The sequence below is a fragment of the Podarcis filfolensis genome, assembly GCF_964270895.1.
Source record: "Podarcis filfolensis genome assembly, chromosome: 4".
NCBI lineage: Eukaryota > Metazoa > Chordata > Lepidosauria > Squamata > Lacertidae > Podarcis > Podarcis filfolensis.
Genome location: NC_139607.1, coordinates 32,811,898 through 32,834,888, shown reverse-complemented (window position 1 = coordinate 32,834,888; position 22,991 = coordinate 32,811,898). Strand labels below are relative to the sequence as shown.

The following is a 22,991-nucleotide window of genomic DNA, read 5'->3' as shown; positions in this document are numbered from 1 at the left end:
TTTTAAAATAATGAACCTTCTGTAGTTTTTGTATGTGATTCTTTTTTCTTTTCTTTTTGAAAAAAATGTGTTGTAGTTCAACAGTATTCCAAATCAAAATGACTATAAGGTGAGCTGCAAAACAAACAGTACAGTTGGGTGTGTTACTTTCTTTTCACTAATATAACTATAACTATAATTGTTGTGTTATTATGGTACAATATCTTGCAGTGAATGACAACACAAGTAAAGAGTTTGATCCTGCAAATTCTCCATCCAAGAATATTTTCAAGCTTGTTTGTTCCTTTAGTGTACAATTTTGATTATTTGGTTCTTTTTGAAGTGTCACAGTAAAAAGAAGATGCATATCTTGGCTTTCAAATATATTTAAAAACCGAGTCGGATCCCTTAATATGGATAGATCCAGAAGTGTGTTTTTGGCTTCTTCCTGATAACTAATTTTAAAATATGTGTATGTAGAACCTCCACAAGAATTTGATTTCATTTTGGGGTACTTACTGAAAAACCTAAGTATATTGGCACATTATGGCTTTGTCAAAATTGACAAGGGAGTGGACAGATTTTTCTTCCTGATCTGATGTTAAATTAATTTTTTTAACCTTGTAATATTGCAAATCAACTGAAGCAATTCGGGGAGGGGGGACTTTTTGAGTGTGGATAATTTGGAGAATAATTTGTAGCAAGCTGCAGAGAGTTGGCACAACTTTTGTATAGACGATTAAATTGGGTAGACATGACACATTGCTCAGTGACCCAGAGGTGGGCATAAGAAAGACTTGTCTCTCTGGATTTAAGCAAGGTCAGTCTAGTTCAACATTCTGTTCCCAACAGTTCCCAATGTTATGCCTTCAACAGAGCTAGGTGATGCTTCTGGGAGTACACAACAAGCCATGATGCAAATGACCATCATCTTACTCTCTGTTCCTTCCATCTGATAGTCAGTGCTCTACTGCCACTGAATGGGAAGGTTGTATTTCATTGTCATGGCTGATAGTTCAGTCTATACAACTGCCTTGCAACACTTCCTAATTGGTAGACTATCAATGTGACGATGAAATGTCAAACACTAATTTCCACCTCTTTGACTGAGCTTTGTGAGTCATGCAAAAATATTTGGAATAAAGTGGGGGGGGGGGAGGACTACCCATGGAACTCTGAAACAAAACTGAAAAGCTAAGTCATTCACCTCCTTTCTTTGCAAATGCTTTTCTACTGGCTCATTCATCTCTACTTCACCTGGGACTTTAGCAGTGATAAGGTTAATGATAAGGTCTTGAGGCATTGTGGTCATTTTTGGATATGTGCATGTCTTGTGGGAGATGAGAAACGAATTCAGTTTGAAAATAAGAGGAAGAGAAAAGGTTGGTGGGTGGTTCTAATTGGATTGTCTTCTTCCTCCAATGGTCCATAAAGACATCTTGGTCTGGGAAATGTGAGTTCTGTAAGCTACATGAGTCACATATCCAAAATAAGGTGTGTAGGCAGCATATAAAAATATTTTATAGTACTTTTACGTTTCTTCTCTTGAAAGCATAATCCCTGTCCGATTAAGTAGCACTTTTTATCACCTCAAGAAATAAAGACTGAAGGAAAATCTCAGTTTTGTACTTTGGGATAATGGTAGTCATCAAATGTCTGAATAATCTGAACTTTCCTCACTGAATGAAGATGTTCTACGAGAGGAACTTCACTGATTATCTTTGAATAACATCTAAGGCAGGGCTGGAAAACTCCCATCAGCCCCAGTTAGTATGCCAAATGTTCAGGGATGATGGGAGTTGTAGTGCAACAACATCTGGAGGGCTACAGGTTCCCCAACCTTGCTTTAGATGCTGCTCAACCAATAAGTGAAGTTGACCTCCATATACTTTACACAAGAATACAGCAGCAGAAAATGTCGTTGTTTCATATGTAGTCCAAGTATTATTATTTTCCCCTAAAGCATAGTTTAAAAAGTTTGGATCAATTCTATTCATCACTGTGCTAAGAAAACTTCCCATACAATTGTGGACTAAGATCACAGCACTGATACTGGCGTCCTTCTGTTGGCGGCGGAACTGGACTCCAGTCCCCCCATCACAGCAGCCATCAGTACTTCTGCACTGACAGCTGCCTCCTGCCTCCTGCCTCCTGCCCCTGCTCTATCACTCATTAGGTTGGTTGTGAGGTGTTGTCAGTTCTAGAGAGAAGGCAGAAAGGGGCAGCACCCCGTCTTTAGGCCTCTCATGCTGCATCATCTATGCCTTTTTGGTCCATTGATATTACAAAGGCCATACAAATTTGTGTCAACTAGCTATAGTACTTTCTTGGATTCCATGATCACTGCAGATGCTGACAGCAGTCACAAAATTAAAAGACGCCTGCTTCTTGGGAGAAAAGCAATGACAAACCTAGACAGCATCTTAAAAAGCAGAGACATCACCTTGCCAACAAAGGTCCATATAGTAAAAGCTATGGTTTTCCCAGTAGTGATGTACGGAAGTGAGAGCTGGACCATAAAGAAGGCTGATCGCCGAAGAACTGATGCTTTTGAATTATGGTGCTGGAGGAGACTCTTGAGAGTCCCATGGACTGCAAGAAGATCAAACTTATCCATTCTTAAGGAAATCAGTCCTGAGTGCTCACTGGAAGGACAGATCATGAAGCTGAGGCTCCAATACTTTTCCAAGACTCCCTGGAAAAGACCCTGATGTTGGGAAAGATGGAGGGCACAAGGAGAAGGGGACGACAGAGGGTGAGATGGTTGGACAATGTTCTCGAAGCTACCAGCATGAGTTTGACTAAACTGTGGGAGGCAGAGGAAGACAGGAGTGCCTGGCGTGCTCTGGTCCATGGGGTCACGAAGAGTCAGACACGACTAAACGACTGAACAACAACAAGAAGAAGATATAATAGGAAGGACGTGGGCTTCTTGAATTCTGTTCAACTCAGAAGTGAGCAATTTATATTAAGCTGTGGCAGATCAACTCAGCAGAGTTACATTGCATTCTACTACAACCTGCTCCTTTTGCAGTGTTTGATCTGATTTGCGTGACATGGTAACCAAACCATTGTTTATTGAGACTGCATAAATATGCAGGTTCCCAGAGAGGAGCTCATGTTTTGGCTCCATACTAGGGTTCCTGGTTAAGCTCTTGCCTCACTAACCCCAAACTGTAGTTAAGGGAGTCTGCACATTTGCATTATCTGGCTAAGCTATACTTTGGCTTACCATGCCATGCAAAACTGCCCTTTGTCTACCCCCCCCCTTTCGGAGAAGGATGTATTTTGGCCTATGTTCACTTATAGTAGTGTGATTCGTTCCAAATGCTATATACGGTATTAAGAGAGTAAAAAATAATATTCTAAGATTATTTGACTTCTCTGTCTTTGAACACATTTTTTTCTGTGAATCCCATTTTGAAGGGATCACGGAGGCTTCATTTCCTTGGGAGAAATAAATGACAAAGAATAGTTGGGAATGGAAACAAATGAGAAATCAATATGCCAATTAATTCAGACATGCTGTATAGCATTTTAGCTCATAGATTAAGGCTCTAGTACAAGGACCACTTAGCGTAGTGCTGCTTATTTGAGAACCAAGGGCATGGGGAGCTGCAGTTCTTGTCCAGCGTAAGTGGCTTGTAAATTACAGCCAATGGGCTGGATCAACAGAATATTGTATAGTGCAGTTATGTTCATCTACCTGTGAGTGCGTATGGGGTTTATTTTTTAATTTTTATGGGGGGGGGGAGAATAAATTTGGCATTGGTGGATAATTGAGTGATGAATTCCATAAAAACAATAATGCTTCTACAAGGCACTAAATGCTCAACAAAATGCTGCTTTTAATATTGCAGGGAAAGATGATTGCTGGTTGCCAGTTGACATAAGGTTCCGCAATGGGGGGAGTTTTGATATGTGAAACGTTCGCTTCTACTGGACAAAAATTGGCAATAAAGAGCAGAAGATCTTTGTTGCTTATTTTACAGCATATCTTAATGATAAAGCAAGGGTTTTTAGTGTCAAAGAACAATCCCTACGATTTCCTCTTGCCCTTTCCTTTAAAACTTTTAATTGCTTCTATGTGGCAAAATAAAATATAAAACACTTGGACAAGCATTGTCACCGATGCCTGCAAATTATATTTCTTTCCTTCCATTATTTTCAAAAGCCCCTTCAAGGGATGCGTTAACAGTCGCTTGGAACAGATATCACAACACTAGTTAGAACTGCAGCAGGGATGCTCCAATAGCACAGTTGGATCCGCCAGCTCCAGATTGAAATGGCACCTCCTTGTCATTAGTGGGAATAAGCCAAATAAATGACTTGCACAGTTATGTTTATAGGGTTATGGGGTGAAATTACTGCTACATTTCTTTCCACTGAATATTTTCAGGGAAGGGAGTAACATTACTGAGCCCGGCTTCGGCTGGGGAGGGCAGGATATTAATAATAATAATAATATTAATAATAATAATAATAATAATAATTTATTATTTCTCCAGCCATCTAGTTGACCACTGTGAAAACAGGAGACACGACTAGATGGACCACTGGCCTGATCCAGCAGGCTCGTCTTATATTCTTACTCGGCCAAATCACTAGAATGGATCATGGAAGCTGAAACAAGCATCTTTGTTTCAGTAGGATCCAGCAAGCTGGAGCTCTTAGTGCTGAACCCTATTTACTCTACGTCAACCCTGAAAGTGGAGCAGCATTTTTGACTCCTCGTTTTTTTGTATTTTAAAAAAAAGCTTGCTTCATTGTGGGAGGCAATCTTCCTATGATAAATAGTGTAGGTGGCACTGCCATCAGCGTCTTTGGGTTGGGCTCTTCCTTTAGCTTATTCGCCCACTGAAGCAGCGATGGAATGCCATGGGGCAGTGCCCCCGCGGATGCTCCACTTGCCCTGGCAAGTGTGCTGCCGCCATGTGACCCTTGTAAATGAGGCTTTTGGTGCTGGAGCAGCAGTAGGGCAGGGAGGGCAGCACCTTCCCATTTCAGCTAAGACAGTGAAATGGGGTGGGGGCACCGCTGCTTATGGCAGCAGTGTTGTAATTCACAGCCTGTTATGCCTCTGCTTAAATGATGTTACATCTATGTCATTCCAGAGGCATTTTTCTTCTCACTTTCAATAATCTCTGGCTGCAGCATCATTCAAACAGTCCCCTGAGCCACTGGCTGTCGTTCTATCATTACAATTTCTAGATCAGGTCTAATGCTCTGGAAAACAACAGGACCCCTGGATCCATTCTAGAAATGGTTTCAGCCCCGGCAAAAGTCAGCATTCTGGCACAAAGTCAGCTGTGGTCCTTGCTTAATTCTGGGACAAGCAGATCAAGGCAAAAGTTAGCTCAAGGCCGTATGCTTTTACACATCTCTATAAGTTACTTGAAGAATGCATCCTAGGAAAGAAGAAAGACTGGAAAAGTGGCTGTTTCAAAGTCCTCCAGCACTGGTGATAAACTGGCTAAACTTCATTCACTGGAGGAAGTTCTTATCAGGGGCACAGGGTGACATCAAACACCAGAGTAGCTGAAGCCCATTGATTTCAATGGGTCAGTTTTGAATATGAGTTGGTTGGACATGGCTTCTTGTGTACAATAATTACCAGAACTAACATGAGCACAACAGTGCACAGTCATGAAAAATGGTAGGGAAGAGCTGAGAAGCTTACATAGGCCCTTGAACTGTCCATTACTCCGTAAAAAGGGCATCCTCATGCTGTTATAATTATGGCACAGCATACACAAATTGCAAATCATTTTACTTCATGCTGATCCCATTGAGATTAAGTGAATTGCATGCTTGTCTCCATCCGATTTTGTTGTGCTTGATACCCTCTTCAGAGGTAATTCATAACACACAAGGAAAATAGGCAATGTTTATATGAGTTCTGTTTTGTTGGAAGTGGGGTTTTGCTCACTGATCACTTACCTGAATCTAGTTTCTCTAGGTGCATTATTGTTTAAAGCGAACAATTTATTTTAAGCTGTGGCGGATCACCAAAGTCTTGCAATAGCTATCTGGTTCCAGAAATACAGGCACAAAAATTTGAAAGGCAAGCAAAGGAATCAGTAATAAATTCAATGGGTCAAAGTGGAAACAAGGGCAATGAAGAAGCAATAGATCATATGAAAGGAGGAAGACCTCAACATATCTCATAAGCAGTCTACCGCACAAATGCCGGTATGGTATCATAAACCAAGTCAATGACTGTTTTCAGAGGGTGGATGCCATAGAACTTTTAGTTAGATGATTTTTTTGGGGGAGGAATGACCATGACCCTGCCAAAGAAAAATATTTTTAAGTTTCATTGATTTCAAAGCAAATAGTACAGTCATACCTCGGGTTGAATGTGCTTCGGGTTGAGCACGTTCGAGTTGTGCTCCGCGGCAACCCGGAAGTAATGGAGCGCGTTACTTCTGGGTTTCGCCACTCGCGCATGCGCAGATGCTCAAAATGACGTCACACGCATGCGCGGAAGCAGCAAATCATGACCCGCGCACGCGCAGACACGCCGTCATGGCTTACGTTGCGTTCAGGATGCGAACGGGGCTCCGGAATGGATCCCATCCCAATGTACCACTGTAGTTTAATTCTCTCCAGATGCTATCATTGGCTTCCATCTGTGTTTGGAAGCATCGTTGAATTTTTGAGGATGAGAATTCCTGTCTACATTTGGTTATATTAAACACTCAGGTTGCGTATCTGTACAAATTTAGATTTGCCATGCTCAATGATTCATAGGGTGAAGGATGAAAATTGAAAGGCAATTTTCCTAAGAAAATTGGTTTAAGAGACTTTCAGACCCCTGAAATGTTGGCCTGTAGATGCATTGTCTGCACTATTTTCATAACACACTTGTTTTGCAACAAGATAGAATAAATGTCTTGCATGAATGTGTGGCACAGGGTTAAGATCTTTACCACCCAGGCAGCCCAAGATTTCTGTGAGGTTGGGTTTTTTTTTGGCCAAAGTTAGGAAATCAGTCACTTCTGATCAGATGAGGTATTTTGGTAAAAGAGCATTTTAAGCCGCAAATGATGTTTGTTAATTACACAATTAATTGTCCAGATAAGGCACGGTATTGTGACTGAATCCCCATAGAAAACTAATTCTAGACTATAAAAGTACTGTCCTATAAAATGAGAGTTCTGTTTACATATTTTTATGTAATTGGGGGGGAAAGTGTTACCCTTTGATAACAGAGGTAAGAAGCCTTTGGCCCTACATTTGCTGTTAGATTTCAACTCCCATCAGCCCCAGCCAGCATAGTTTATGGTTAAGGATGATGAGACTTATAGTCCAGCAATATCTGAAGTGCCACAGCTTCACTACCGCCCTCCTATAGAAACGAATGTCTAACTTCCTGTTGACGGTCATGGAGCTGGATTACATTTTTGTACTTTTTCAAAGAAAGGCTCAGTGCAGTTACCAATGATCAGAATCTAATGTGGTCCATTGAAATGCACAGATTTTCATTGGATAGAGTGTTTGCAGGATCTGTTGCTAGGCAATAACTAGCTTGGTTTTCATACTTATGTTAGCAATTCAGGGGTGTGTTTTGTTATTTCTTTGTTTTTGCAATGATAGCTCACGTTGTTCTTACCAGAGGTCCATGACTTTTAGTACACATATGTGTAGACTCTTCTACATTTCACAGCTTTTAGAAAAATATGAACTGAACTCAAAAACACCTCCCCATCCACAACCCTACATAAGAAGAGAAGGCTGAAGTCTTTTGAGGTTCTTTTTTTAAACAAAACAAAACAGTAGCATAACCCAAACAAATTAATATTTTGGTCTAAGATAAATATTTCAGAGTATCTTAGGACAGAGTGAAGTGCACTCCTAAATTCTTGAACCAGCCAGCTAGATAATTAGGACTATTGTACGTGTTAAACTACACTCTATCCTTGTGATGGAGTTTTGCTCTCAAAAACTGAATTCATTTAACATATTAGAAACATAGGAGGGTGATTTTTTACCAAGTCAGACCAATAGTAAGTATCATTTCCCATGACTGGTAATGGTTCTCTAGGGTTTCACATGGGAGTCGGTCCTGTGTAAAACCCTGAAAAGATGCCGCATTGAACTTGGGACCTTTTGTATGCAAAATGACCACAATGCTCTACCACTGAGCTGTGGCCCTTCCCTTAATTTTCTCTGCTTCCATGTCAGAACTTCACTTAATTTAGTAAACATTTTTTTACAGTGTTTCAAATTAAGTATTCATTCCTTTAAAAAGAATATCAAGAAAATTCCATTTCCTATATTTCTCATACTATTGTTTCCCACATGCTCTTGAGACTCATTCTCACCTTCCCAATTTCAGAAGAAAATGAAAAGAAATAGAACAATATGAACTGTGCACCACAGGCAATCATATCCATTTTGGATAAGCAAAATTAAGGGTACAAATTGACAGAAAAAGGCATTTGATGGTATTGAGAGTACACTTTTGAAAATGCCATTCTATTCAAAGTTGGTGGATTTTTTTTGACAGAAGTAATACTTAAAACTTTAAAAAAAGAAAATGTAGATATTTTGGCACATTTATACAGGACTCTTGGAAGGGATATGAAGGGCTTCACAATAATGAACAGTTTGCACAACACAAAAAATGTGACACTTTCAGCAATTTAATGTCTGTGTACCAAAAGTACAAAACACATTTCCAGTTTAAAATCTATTAGTAGTTTTAAAAAATCCCAATATCTCTTCATCCATAATAACTTTTCAAAATGCACTCTTTATTACAACTGAAGCTGCAGTATTTCACTTCTTTACCAAGAAAATCCTGTTTGAACACATAAGGCTTCTGTTGTGCCAATACAGAGGAATGCTTACCAGTGCTGCTACTCCAAAGTATGTGGAATTCCCTCACTAACAAGCACTTCCCCCCATTCTTATCCAATTCATGAACCCAAAGGATAGCACATACAGATTAGGGCTTTCCAATGGAATGAATGGGGGCGCTTGAATGTGCAAGGGATAACATGTGAGCTCACATGGAATGGTGATAAGCAGAGTAATTCTATACTCACATTTATGTTGGTCATCTGTTGGTGTGACGTCATCTCCACTGTCAGAGTGGCGTTTTTGCCACTTCCTAAGTCCAGTCAGCTAGCATAACTCAGGTATAGAATTGTACTCTGAGGTATATGAGTTTTATTCTGCACGGGCAGAATAAAACAAAACAGGATGGATCAGTAGCTTTCTCTCACGCCTAAATATCCATGAAAAAGAAACTAATGTATGGAAGAAACTTAATGGTAGCCTGCAATTAATCACATCCTCCTAGTGCTATTATATAGTGAACCGTACACCCAATCAGCTACAATCTGCTACACTACCATAAACAAGCTAAGCCTTATCAAGATTCAAGTACGTTATTCTAGAAATAATTTCCTGCAGTGTTCGACCAGTCAGATTAATTTCACAACTTGTATTAAAGGGGTGCTACATTAGTAACACCAACACCTCTATATTCATGAGAAGCAAATGTTTAGGTTTCAATTCAATCATACATTTTTTTAAAAAACCTCAAATTAAAACCAAGACAAAAATATTATAAATCCCATGAAACGAATACCAGTGGCTTTTCAATGAACATCATAGATAGTCCACACCAATAAACATTTGCTCCCAGAATGTATTTAAAAGTTGGTGGGAATAATGTATAGATGAGTACTTGTCTTCAGCCTTCTTGCCTGAACGCTACATAGCAATTGGTAACCCAGGAAAAAAACACACCAGCAAATCCTCCATTATGTAGGAACAATAAATAAACATTTGTTATACAATAGTGTCTGGTGTACTTAGCAAAATAATAATAATAATAATCTCATACTTGAAATGAATATTTTATTTTGTTGTTGTTTTTCAGGCAAAGGTGTAAATAAAATCTTCTCTTTCTCTGATGACAAAGCGTAAGGTGACCTTTACTCTGTGCGATGACACTGGCCAGGTCCTTATCTTCCACATGTTCTCCATCCCTAAGAAGTGTGAAAACGCAGTTTCCTTCACCATTTCTAGAGATAGAGGTATCCAACCCAGTACACCAAGTTAAACAGCAGGAATGATGTAGGGAAGAAGACCCTTGAATAAGAGTCTAGTTCTAAGATGTCTATGTGTATCCTTCCTTTCCGCCATGAACCGGATTTACATTCTTCGTAACAGCAGAAAAAGCTCTGGCAGTCCTTCCCATCCAGACATTCATAGATACAATTGTCTTCAAATTCTTGCCAGTACATGGCATTATTCAATGCGATGACTGTAGGAGGAGGCCTCATCTCTAGCACAGAATAGTTCTAGGGGGGGAAAGAGAGGACAGAAGAGATAGTACCTTGGCTACTAGAGGGACATCAGAGTTTTGGCATGCAGATACTTTGGGCTGGTCTAGACAAGCAGAGAAATCATGGAGTGCAGGCATCCCCCTAGGACTGTACCACTTCAGCATTCAGGAAGGAATGGTACAGCTTAACTATACCATGTCCATAGCTTTCATTGATAAACTCTGCATGGTGAAAAGCTGCACAGCGGGCTAGCGCCGAATACCAACAACTAAAGTCTTAAGGTTAATAAACACATTCTTTTTGTTGGATCAAAACCTGTATTTTTGTATTAAGGCAAAGTATAAAGAAGCATGAAGGTGAAGCATTTATTTACTTCAGTTTTATTTCAATTTGCATTCATAAAGCTCAGGGGAAGAAGAAAGCAGAAGGAAATATTTCCATTCATAGCCACATTTTAGGCTGTATTAATTTTTCAAAAAGAGGTTTAAAAACTGTACTCACCATCATGTGCCCGAAACTGACATCAGGTAGCTCAAGTAAAAGAAATCAGAGAATAAGAAGAAAAACTCAGAAGAAATGACATGACTAGAATACACATTATATGGTGTAAACGTTTATACCGTTTTTGCCAGTTTCTCAAATATTAACGAGGAGGGAAGTTTTGATATAGAATGTGAGGATCTTAGTCTAAGATCCTCACATTCTGTATTGAAACTGGATTGTCCAGATCCTGTCTGTGGGCAAGATCCAGCCCAAATTAAGCCCTTTTCACTTCCATGGGTTTCAACGGGAAGCAATAAAATGTGAGCTTAATTTAAAATCAATGGGATTCACGGGTCATGAATCAGGCTGTTATGCTTAATGACATGGGGGGGCTCCCTATGATTCATCCATGGCATTAAAACATTAAAGAAAATATATATATCACTACTTCAGAGAAGGATGAATACATCACTGAGCTACTTGAAACTTTTACATATTAATGTCCTGCCTGGAGGCAAAGGCACATATTAACCCTTCCCCTGTGGCTTAGAGGAAAAAAAGATCACAATACCTTTTTATTTGTAAAAATATATATATATATAAAGCCCAGGCTACAAAACCGTAGGAATTATAAAATTTCAATATGGTCTGTGTAAAGCAGAAGGGAGAGTTTGGGTGTAATCCTTGACGCCTCCCTTTCCATGGAGGCGCAGGTTACAGCAACAGCCAAGGCGACATTTTTCCACCTTCGCCGCATCAAGCAATTGGTCCCTTACCTTTCCCGCCCCGACCTGGCCACAGTGATCCATGTGACGGTCACCTCCAGGCTTGACTACTGTAATTCGTTCTACGTGGGGCTGCCCTTGAAGCTGTCCCAGAAACTCCAGCGGGTGCAGAATGCTGCAGCGAGGCTCCTCATGGGGTCTCTGCCATGGGAGCAAATTCACCCAGTGCTTTTCAAGCTGCACTGGCTCCCGGTGAAGTACAGGGTCAGATTTAAGGTGCTGCTTTTGACCTTTAAAGCCCTTCACGGCCTAGGACCCTCGTACCTACGGGACCGCCTCTCCCGGTATGCCCCATGGAGAGCCTCAAGGTCCATAAATAGCAACACTCTAGTGGTCCCGGGCCCTAAGGAAGTTAGATTGGCTTCAACCAGAGCCAGGGACTTTTCAACTCTGGCTCCGGCCTGGTGGAACGCTCTGCCTCATGAGACCAGGGCCCTGCAGGATCTGATTTCTTTCCGCAGGACCTGTAAGACAGAGTTGTTCCACCTGGCCTTTGGCTTGGAGCCAATTTGATTCCCTCCCTCTCTTTCTTTTTTCTTTTCCTTCTCCTCCTGCGATGAGGCATTTTAATGAGGCATTTTAATATTTTAATGTTTCAATATTTTAATGTATTTTAATTTTGTTTTAAGTTGTAATCATTCAACTTGTTTTTATTATTGCTTGTTAGCCGCCCTGAGCCCGGCCTTGGCTGGGGAGGGCACATTTATACAGGAGGAGGGCGGGGTATAAATAAAAAATTATTATTGTGAATAGAAAAATATGCTCTTGTGAATAGAAAAATTGCCGCATTTGACCAACTTTATGCCCGCCAGATGTTCTGGACTACAACTCTCATCCACACCAGTCAACATGGCCAAGGGAGGATAGGAGTTGTAGAACAAAACATCTGGAGGGTACCAGGTTAGGAAAGTCTGTTCTACTGTGTTGCAATCCGTATTCCAATTCTTCTCTTGGGCCACTTTCACACCTTTTAAAGAGCTGCAGTGCCACTTAAATCAGACATGGATTCCCCCCCAAGAATTTGGGGGACTGTAGTTTCCTAAAGGTCTTGAGAGTCGTTAGGAGACCTCTGTTTGCCTCACAGAGATACACTTCTCCAGTGTTCCCCAGAAAGAGGTATTGACTGTTAAACCACTCTGGGAATTGTGCAAGTTGTTATTATACCGACAAGTGGAGCAACACTTCCATGCCAACCTTCTGCCCTGTTTTCTAATGTTCCGTGATGCTCATGGTTGTGTCATAGCACACTCACTGGTGCAAATGAAATTGAATGTGACCTTCTAGCATATCAGTCGAAAATCCACATTTCCATAATGCAACAGGTTAAAGGAACATCGGAAAACAGCACAGAAGCACTATCATAATAATTTGGAAAATTGCATAGTATTCCTGCATCTGAATATTTCCCGCATGTCGCAGAGGAGTGAAAACATTGGATACCACTTAACGTCTGTTAATTTAGAAGTTTAGTTCCCCACTTCCCCCACCTCATCTTACCGACTTTTTCTTCTTTGTGCAGTGTGGCTTCCTGCAACTCGAGTAGTAGTTGAGGGTGGCATATTCCATCAGAGCGGCAAACACAAATAAGAAGCACACAGTCACAAAGAGGTCCATGGCAGTGACGTAGGACACACGGGGTAAGGAGTTTCTTGCAATGGTGCTGAGAGTAGTCATGGTTAATACGGTGGTGATACCTGCAAATGAAAGCATGTCTTTTCATGTTTTTGAAAGGAAAACACACCCAGATGCAGAACTGTGATTCAATTATCGTTCCCTCTTTGAAGAAAGATGACTTCATTCTTCGTGGGCTTCACAAGTTGCAATATAGTTTGGTAGGACTTCTTTTTGTGTGTGTGTAAAGAAAAGGAAAGCAGATCAGTGTGGAGCCAAAACAGAACAGAATGGAGGGATTTGTCCCCTTTTATTTAAACAATCAGTGCCACTTGTAAGCAAAGGCCATTTTTTGATTGGCTTTCCAATCAATCTGCGCAGTCTAAATTGTGCGGCTGGATTACAAACGATCGATTGCTATTACTGTTGATTTATCAGTCGCTGCCTAAGCCACCATCTCAAGGCGATTTGCAGATAAGATAATTAGAAACAGTTAAAAATCATGAAACAGCAAATATATTTAAACAAGCCTAAAACTAGAACAAGTGGACGCTCATAGCAAAGGCTCATTTATTTAGCTTGGGAAGCCTGTCAACTTGGGGAAAGTGTCTTCAATTGTTTCCAGACAGTACAAATAGTGTACTGTGGCCCCCGCAGATATCTCAACAGCAGTGCTATTCAACAGAAGAGGGGGAGGCACAGAAAAAGCAGGTTTCTGAGCTCTTGTGGTTCCACTGGAAAAACTGTTTGTTCCAATGGGTGGGTGCTACACTGTTACTAAAACAGAAAAAGAGCAACAGGTGGTTTTCTGGTGGAAAGCCTCAGCAGATCAGGTACATCCCACATGTCTTATGTTGCTTGCTTCTGACATATGTTGAAGATCTCAAGGTATCATATACTGTAGAATTATACCTTCATCAAATCATTCGAGAGCTCCAGATAAAATGAATTATTTTCCATTTCTTTCCCCACTCCCTATCCACTTTCTGATTATCTTCATTATTTCATCGTAAAACGTACCACATACTAAGACCTTTGCTGAAGGGGATAAAGCCCTCTCTTCATACCACCAAGAGCAGCTGCCAAGAGCACTGGTATTTTCACTAATTAATTTCACTGAGCGAAATTTCTCTCTGATGTATCTCAACTGAGGTTAATAGGAGTTACACCCAGGGAGCTTTTGGCCCACTGAGACACTCTATTCATTCTGTCTAATTAACATTAATGATATAGAGGCATAAGGATGTTTTCAGCAGGTAGCCTTTGGCTGTATTGTAAACAAATGTATTTTTGGAATCAGGCACTCTTTACTATTTCGCCTGGGAGGGTTTCCACTTTCAGACTTAAATAAATGCCCAACTATGAAACAAACAGAACTGATGGTGGATGGGTGCTTGAATAGAAGATCTTTAGACTGTCATTCTATCCCTATTTGCCCAGGAATAAGTTCCATTGAACTTAATGGGACTTACTTTTGAGTGGGTATGTACAGGATTACACCACATAGTGTTGTGCTTAGAGTACTGGACTCGAACAGTGGCTCCCCAAGTGGGCAGAACTGCCCCCTGGGGGTGGTGGGATTACTTAGGGAAGCACTGAAAGCCAAGGGGGCGGCAGTGGGGCACAGGAGATGACTATTAGACTTCAAAAAGCTGGAATCACTGGTTCAAGTTCACCAGCTTTGTGGAATTAATCAAACGAAATAGTTTCAACTGGATTTTGAGCAAATGTGCAAATAATTGCTACTGTTTTGAATGTTCTTGCTTTATTATCTTCCTTAGTGGTTCATTCCGTTCGCCATTTTGAATAATGCTTTTTATAGGCGGGTTAGGGGGCATTGGGGATGAGTTTATGGAGCCAAGGGGGTGCTGCCTTGAAAAAATTTGGGAACCGCTGGACTAGCGCTAGGACTAGAACTAGGCAGACGAGGGTTCAGATCCCCATTCAGCTGTGGAACTCACCACATGACCTTGGGCCCAGAATAGTCTCTCAGCCTAGGTTACCTCACATGGTTCTTGTGAGGATAACATGGGAAGAAAGAGAACCATGCGTGCCATCTTGACATGCTTGGAAAAAAGTTGGGATATAAATGCAATAATCAATACATACATAGAAGATCTGATTCATCCCTGTCTGTCAGTTTCATGTAGATGTGTTTTTGGCTACTGATACTATTTGGTTAGTGTGCCATCCCACAGATCCCGGGAGCCATGTTGTTTTCACTCTTGTTTTACAGATGGGGAATAAAGATACAGTGACTTGATTCAGGCCACACACAGGAAAGGATGCCTCAAGTGATCAGTTAAGGGCACATGCAAGCATGAGGACCCCTGATCAAATGCTTCAGAGCAGGACTGGGGTGAACACAACCCTGTCCACAGCTGATCTCAGTAGGGCGAGCAGGACTGTGTTCACCCTGATCCTGCAACCCACCCTAGCAACCTCCCCTTTCCTACAGTCTTGAGGCAGGGGGAAGGCAAGACAGCAAGGGCTTCAACACTTCAAGCTGGATTCAGACATTCACCCGAACATGCAAAAGACAGAACTGGAGATGGGAAGGGGTGTGCATGCAAGCCTCGCCTGCAATGTTCTCAAGATGCTGTCTGGATTTTTGCACAAAGGGTTTGTAGATCAGTGTTGAAGTTTGCAACTCATTATGTGGTGACCCTATTTCAATCCAGGTTTCAAATCTCATCTATTGACTCAGGTCAACAGGACAAGAAGAGTGCACATTTCCTTACAAAAAGATTCCCAAGACCTAATGGCTAACATATCTGCTGTTGGATGAGGATGGGATCTTGATAACCAGGACGTTACCCTGTCCCACAAATCTGCTGCAGATATCTCTCCCGGGGCAGCCTTGAATTTTGATTTGCACCTCTGCAGCCAAATATCTCCTAACCTCCTCATTTCCCCTTGACCATTCAAATGTTTAAAAGATAATAGTATCCTCTGATTAAACTTCTAACCCATGTCTCCCTTTGATCAGACTGATAACAGAGGTTTGCAGTGATAAGCAAGCTGCTTGTGGAAAGCCAGGGCCAGAGGGCTTTGCTGCCTGCTAAAAACCACTTGACATTTACACAATCTTTGTTCTTCCATAGAAAATTGAGCATTGTGAAAATCTAATTCAAGAGCATGCTCTGTCATCATTTCATCACACTTTTGATAGAGAAATATTATTCACAGCTGTGCCCAATCATTTCTCATTTCCACAACTATGCCTAATCTAAAGGGGGTAGGTGGGCACACACAGAAATTTAGCAATGCCCAGTGGGTTTTTCAGGGGGGGGGGATGCAGGGGTACGCATACCCCTAAACATTTTATGAATCCAAGTTTGGCCTCATAGTGGGGCAGTATTTCAATATGAGTAGGAAAATGAAAGTACCCCTAAACATATTTTTTTTTGGGGGGGGGAGCACTGGAATGCCTGTTTCTCATGTCATCTCTTCAATACTACAGTAGTGGCAATATCAAAGCTTTAATATTTGTCCCTTGATAGTGTTACACAACTCTTCCCCTTTTTAGCATGCAATTCTGTACATAATTACCCAGAAGTAAGCCAGTATGACATGCATATGTATGCTGAACTGTGTGTTTGTGGCATTTTTTTTTTTTTTTGCATATGTATTACACTAGCAGCCCTTGGAAAATCAGTGTCTTTGATGGGGGTAGATAACCAGAGTTCCTCCAGAAATTGTTGGACTACATTTCCCATCACTCCTGCCCATTGATCATCCTGGCAGGGGCTGATGGGCATCGTTGTTTAGCAACATCTGGAATGCCACAAGTTCTACTTCTTCACCTTGAAATAAAACCCATGACATACACTACAGATGTTATACTTTTGATGCTATCTGATGGCTGCATTTTTAAATCTGTTCCTCTTGTGTGATTTTTTTTACCCTTTGACTTATATATTATGAACGACAGCTCCCATCACTCCTGACTATAGCCCAGTAGACATCTGGAAGATCACATATTAAGTCACCCCGATTTACTGTTTTGCAGATAAGATGCAGCCACAGGGAGGCAGAGTCTCCATCTGCATATATTGGCTTTTCTAATAAGTGGGGGAAATTGTTCATGTGGGATATTAGCGTTATCTGGAAGAAATCCTCCCCCACCAACAAATGGTCCTTCCGCAGGAGAGGCAAGCATGAGCAGCAGGAGGAGAAACTGGGAACAGTGGGGGCTTACTGGATGGTTGCATTTGAGCTAGACATTGGTAAAAGGTAAAGGTAAACGGACTCCTGACCATTAGGTCCAGTCGGGGCGGACTCTGGGGTTGCAGCGCTCATCTTGCTTTATTGGCTGACGGAGCCAGCGTACAGCTTCCAGTTCATGTGGCCAGCATGACTAAGCCGCCTCTGGCGAACCAGAGCAGCGCACGGAAACGCCGTTTACCTTCCCGCCGGAGCGGTACCTATTTATCTACTTGCACTTTGACGTGCTTTCGAACTGCTAGGTTGGCAGGAGCAGGGACCGAGCAACGGGAGCTCACCCCATTGTGGGGATTCGAACCGCCAACCTTCTGATCGGCAAGTCCTAGGCTCTGTGGTTTGACTCACAGCGCCAACCGTGTCCCTTAGACATTGGTAGAGCAGATGAAAGATTTGGTAAGCCAGGTACAGGGCTTGTGAACTGCCATGAGTGGTCGCATAATGGTTGTGTGTGCATACAGAACTCTGTGTATGCATAGTGGTGCTTTCTGGCCATGTGAAAGGGCAATTGGTTTGGGACCAATTGGTTCGGGATTTGTGCAGAATCAAAATTGCATGCCATCAAAATTGTGTCTGCTTGTGGCTCCAGTTTCTCACAGTTACCCAAATGCAGTAACTACTCTGCCATCGCTGTTCATGAAAAGGAGCTCTGAGTCAGTCCAGAGTCCTCCTTCTACTGCCCTTAATAACTTCGCACTACAACAATGGTAGTGCTTTTCACAGCGCGACCTCTTCAGTAAAGTAATAAAGGGCACCAGGATTCCTTTCCCATCTGCTTGATCTCCCTCACCATGACCAATCTCTTGGGGTTGGTTCACTTTGATTTCTCATTGTTTGATGACACACAGCTGAGTAGATGAATTGAAAAAAACCTCATTCATTGTGCTTTGAGGTGAGATGCAGTATTTGAAAGTTCTGCCTGTCGTGTTGGATCTACCGCCATGCCCCATTCATTCACATCTGCCTGTGTGGACTTGTTCTTAGAACATTGCATTCAGGATACCTTGCAATGGTAGTCCTAGCAGCTAGGATTAATAACCTGGACAATGTCATATTATAAGGAGAAGACTGCACCTATACATCTGCATAGTTAACCACAACAAATCCAAACTAGAGGTGTGCCCTATCTGTGGGCAAAGAAATTGTGGGGACGTTTTTACCAGTGGGAGATTTCCATAGGGGGAGAAGAAATTCTCCAACGTTTTCTTGGGGGAGGGGGTTGAACTCACCATTAGCAGTGACAATACTTCATTTTCTTCTAAGGTTTGGATTTTGGGTTTGTGTGAGTGTGACCATCATTTTGCATGTCCCACAGTACTTTGAACTAGGTCTGGCACTAGCACTGGGCCAGACTGGTCCCTGGTCAAGGGACCTGTGTGCCTGAATGGTCCCTTCACTGACCCAGCCTGGCCACACTGCCATTCATTGCCTATCTGCTAGAAGCCTGTGTACCACTTTTGAAGGGGAGCCAACTCAGCTCCCACCTGTGGTGGCTGCCTGCCATTTTAAGTTACCCAAAATGCAATGCCTTGGCCCATAGATGTATGAAATATATTGACTGATTGTATCTATAGCCCATGGAACTGGTGTGGGGCAGTGAAAGCAGTAACAATGCTAGATAAATTGTGTAGCAATCACCCAGGGACGGGGTTCCCAGTCATATACCCATTCACTGTTGTATGAGAAGTCTTAAAGGTAAAGGTAAAGGGACTCCTGACCATTAGGTCTAGTCATGACCAACTCTAGGGTTGCGGCGCTCATCTCGCTTTACTGAGGGAGCCGGCGTACAGCTTCTGGGTCATGTGGCCAGCATGACTAAGCCGCTTCTGGCGAAGCAGAGCAACACATGGAAACGCTGTTTATCTTCCCACCGGAGCGGTACCTATTTATCTACTTGCACTTTGACGTGCTTTCGAACTGCTAGGTTGGCAGGAGCAGGGACCAAGCAACGGGAGCTCACCCCGTCACGGAGATTCGAACCGCTGACCTTCTGATTGGCAAGTCCTAGGCTCTGTGGTTTAACTCACATTGCCACCGCGTCCCTATGATAATTCTTTTTTTTTTATAAAATGATATTTATTGGAAAAAAGGTTTTTTAAAAAAACAAAAACAAAAAAAAATTACACACAAAGAAAAAACAAGACAGAAAAATAAAAAATAAAACCATCATTCTCAGATTCCCCATTTTCAATACTTTCTTTCTTTGACCTCCTCCTCCTCCCTTTTCTTGTATCCTGATTAATAATAATCGCAGCAAATCCTTTCCTTAATTCATAATATTCTGTCATTACATTACCTTAATCTATTTTCATCTTATCATATAGAAACCTTAAAGTTTAAAGCTTAAATCTTATTTTTACCAACTTCTCTTAGCCATAACATTCTTACCTAATTCTTTAGACATTTTTACAAGAGCCAAGTAATTTCATTTCAGCATTTTTCTAACATTCATTCATTTTATAGAACAATCTTAATTATAAAAAAAAGAAAGAAAACAATCCAATCTTCATCCAGCGTCCCTTCCTCCTGGTCCCAGGCTTTGTCAGTCCTTTTTAACCTATTAATCTAGCACATTAACCTGGTAATCTTATATCCGAGGCCCTCAAGTCTCTTCCATGTCCCTTCCACAGCTCTTCTTCATATTTTCCTTTCATTCGCGGGAACTCCAGCTTAGTAATGTTTTGGACCCTTTTCAACAAATCAGCCCCTTTTCCATAGACCAGATTAGACTCCATATGGTATTTAAAAACGTGTTCCAGACTCCCTCCAAAATTGAGAGCCCCCACAGCTCCAGACATCTGACGGCCCATTGCCAGACTCGAAAAGTCCAAATCTCCCTGTAAAGGGGGGTCTATCCAGCCCCCCATTTCCAAACGTAACCAAACTTTATCTTTCCAAGTCTGGTTTTTTCCAAGTTCATTTGTCAACTCCAAAACTTTATGTTCCTGCTGGGCCGCTGCTCCCTCCGTCTCTGGCGCCCAAGATTCAGCAACATCCTCTTCTTTCAGTTGTTCTGTCATGGCACACTCCTGTTTTAGTTCCTGGGTGGGCTCCATATAATTTCCCACTACCTGTTCAAGGGTTCTGGCTGCATTATTCATTAAATCCGTCTTCTGGCTTAACTGATCCAATAGGGCATTTATTTTGCAGAAAGCACCCAACAGTGCTTCTGAAGACATTGTCCTGCAAGGTCACAAATCCTTTCCCACGGTTGTAATCTGAGACAGCTGCAAGCTCCCAGGAATTAGTTACAATTTCACAGTCCCCCTCTAGGGGGAAAGCTTCTAGTTGTTCTTTCTTTTGATAACAATAGCAACAAAGTTTCTTTTTTAGGATATTTTGTCCATATTTGTTCTTTTAAAATGCGAAAGGAAACAATGGAATCACTATGTTTCTCTTCTCTTAACTATCTGTCAGAAACATTTGTTTCTGGTCAATGAGCTTCAAACGTCAATTCTGACACCCCGCTCCAGGATCAGGACGGTGGAAAATTACTTTGCTTTAAACTCACTTCTGCAGGTTTAAACAGCCCAAAAAAGATCCCCCTTCTTCTCCTGCTGCCGAAAGGGGGTTCAGCGATTTTAAATGATGAAAGCCATTCCTTTAAAAGTGATTTTCAAAGCTCTAGTTTACGTTGTCTTTGCTTTGTTCTGGCTACAAGGAAATGGAAGGCTGACTTCCTGTTTAGACCTTCCCGTTTCAGTACCAAATAAGGGTAAATTTTAAGTCCAAATTCCTTTCTATTTTGCCAGTTCTTAATTCAAGTCCAATTATTCAATGTTTCAGTACTCACGGGTGGTTATTTTAGATGCCAAATTGTCCCAGGAAAAAGGCAGCGCTCTCCGGTAATGGCTATACGGCTTCGCTCCGCAGAAAAAGCAATTGGCTCAGCACCGCGCCACTTCCCCCTCGTCGCTTCGGAGCCTGTTAGTGGGTTCCTTTGCGGGTTGGGGGGGCGCTAAGGGTGCCCGCCGAGTCCCACAGTCACAGGCTTCATCCGCCTGTGATTTCCAGAAGGGTCCCCGCTTCGCCGCAGCGGAAAGGACCCGTTTCATGCGGAGCTGGTCCCTCCAATTCAGAGGGAGTCCGCCATTACCGATGGCGCCACCCCGGAAGTCCCCTATGATAATTCTTAGGGTGCTTCAAAAACAATGAGAAAGATAGAGTTTGCAGTCCAAGAAACCCTGTTCTAATCTGCACTATACTATTAAATCCCTATTTAAAAAGTCCTGGAAATTGTGGTTTGTTAAGGGTGCTGAGAGTTTTAAAGATAAGGTTACAAGATTTTTTTCAATGAATCCGGGGACACTTTTCAACTTCAATGGCTTTTGTATGGGGACTGATTTGTAAATCCGGGGACTGTCCCTGGGAAACGGGGATGTCTGGTAACCTTATTTTAGGAAGACTCCCTTCACAAAGCTACAATCCCCAGAGTTCCCTAGGAAGAGGGATTGATGGTTAAACTACTCAGGCAGGAACAGACTGTCCAAATTTGCAGGATGCAAGCTGTCTCTTTCTCCCCCTCCCCCCTTCTCAATCTCTCTCTCTCTCTCTGACATATATATTTGCCATGAAGCAATTGTTCACTGGAAATTAGATTGAATTTCTCTACTGACAAAGAACATAGGCAGGATTCAAATCCACCGTGACACACACAAAAATTCTGAGAACTTACCTAGGGCTGTTCTTGCTGGTGTGGCATCCTTTTTAATCCAAAACGATACCCAGGATAAGACAACTGTTAATATACAGGGAATGTATGTTTGAATAGTGAAGTATCCCATTCTTCTACTTAAATCGAAGTATATAGTCATGACTATATAATCACCTGCAAGAATAAATAAATTGTATAATTTGGTAACTGGCTTGTAGAATCCAGTGGGAGTCTGCTCACATGAAGGAGGAAACAGAGAACATTGCTGTAATGACTTACAATGTTAACATTCATGGGCGACACAGTGCTTGAATATAGAATAGCTTTATATCAGTGATGGCAAGATCAACTGGGGCCAGGGAGCCAAACTTTCCAAACTTTTCCAGGGCCCACACCCAATATTTTTTTTTTACTACAAAAACCCCAACTCCCTCTGAATTTGACATCAACGTTATGTTAATCAGAATCTAACATTTGAAATGGGACACCCAACACATTTTGGCACCTGAGGCAAACTACAAAATAGCAGTGCACCACCACCAGTTCAGAGGAGTGAAGATCAGCTTGGGAATGAAAGGTGCGGGTGGAGAGGAAGAGCAGGTGGCAGTGGCTGAAGCAGCATAGGGTGAATCCACTACTCTTCCCAGATGGTCCAGATCTGCTGCCCGAAGCGGCTGCATCATCCCACTTCATGGGCAAGCCACCCCTAATTTGAACTACAGTGGTACCTCGGGTTAAGAACTTAATTCGTTTTGGAGGTCCGTTCTTAACCTGAAGCACCATTTTAGCTAATGGGGCCTCCCACTGCCACCACGCCGCTGCCGCACGATTTCTGTTCTCATCCTGAAGCAAAGTTCTTAACCTGAGGTACTATTTCTGGGTTAGCGGAGTCTGTAACCTGAAGCGTATGTAATCTGAGGTACCACTGTATTTGAATATGGCAATTTATTT

General features: G+C 41.9%; 1 protein-coding gene across 2 annotated transcripts in view; it reads right to left on the bottom strand.

The window, feature by feature from the left end:
• Positions 1-9,835: 9,835 nt before the first annotated feature.
• GABRG3 (gamma-aminobutyric acid type A receptor subunit gamma3) overlaps positions 9,836-22,991 on the bottom strand; it is a 282,951-nt gene continuing 269,795 nt past the window's right edge. The window contains exons 7-10 of one of the 2 annotated variants that reach the window (XM_083610825.1): positions 22,062-22,124; positions 13,049-13,245; positions 10,785-10,814; positions 9,836-10,298 (exon numbers count right to left, since the gene is read on the bottom strand). In XM_083610825.1, the coding sequence (XP_083466951.1) occupies positions 10,020-10,298; positions 10,785-10,814; positions 13,049-13,245; positions 22,062-22,124 (569 nt within the window). In that variant the 3' untranslated portion in view covers positions 9,836-10,019. Of the gene's footprint in view, positions 10,299-10,784; positions 10,815-13,048; positions 13,246-22,061; positions 22,215-22,991 lie in introns of both variants that reach the window. The other variant, XM_083610824.1, reaches the window with a different exon arrangement.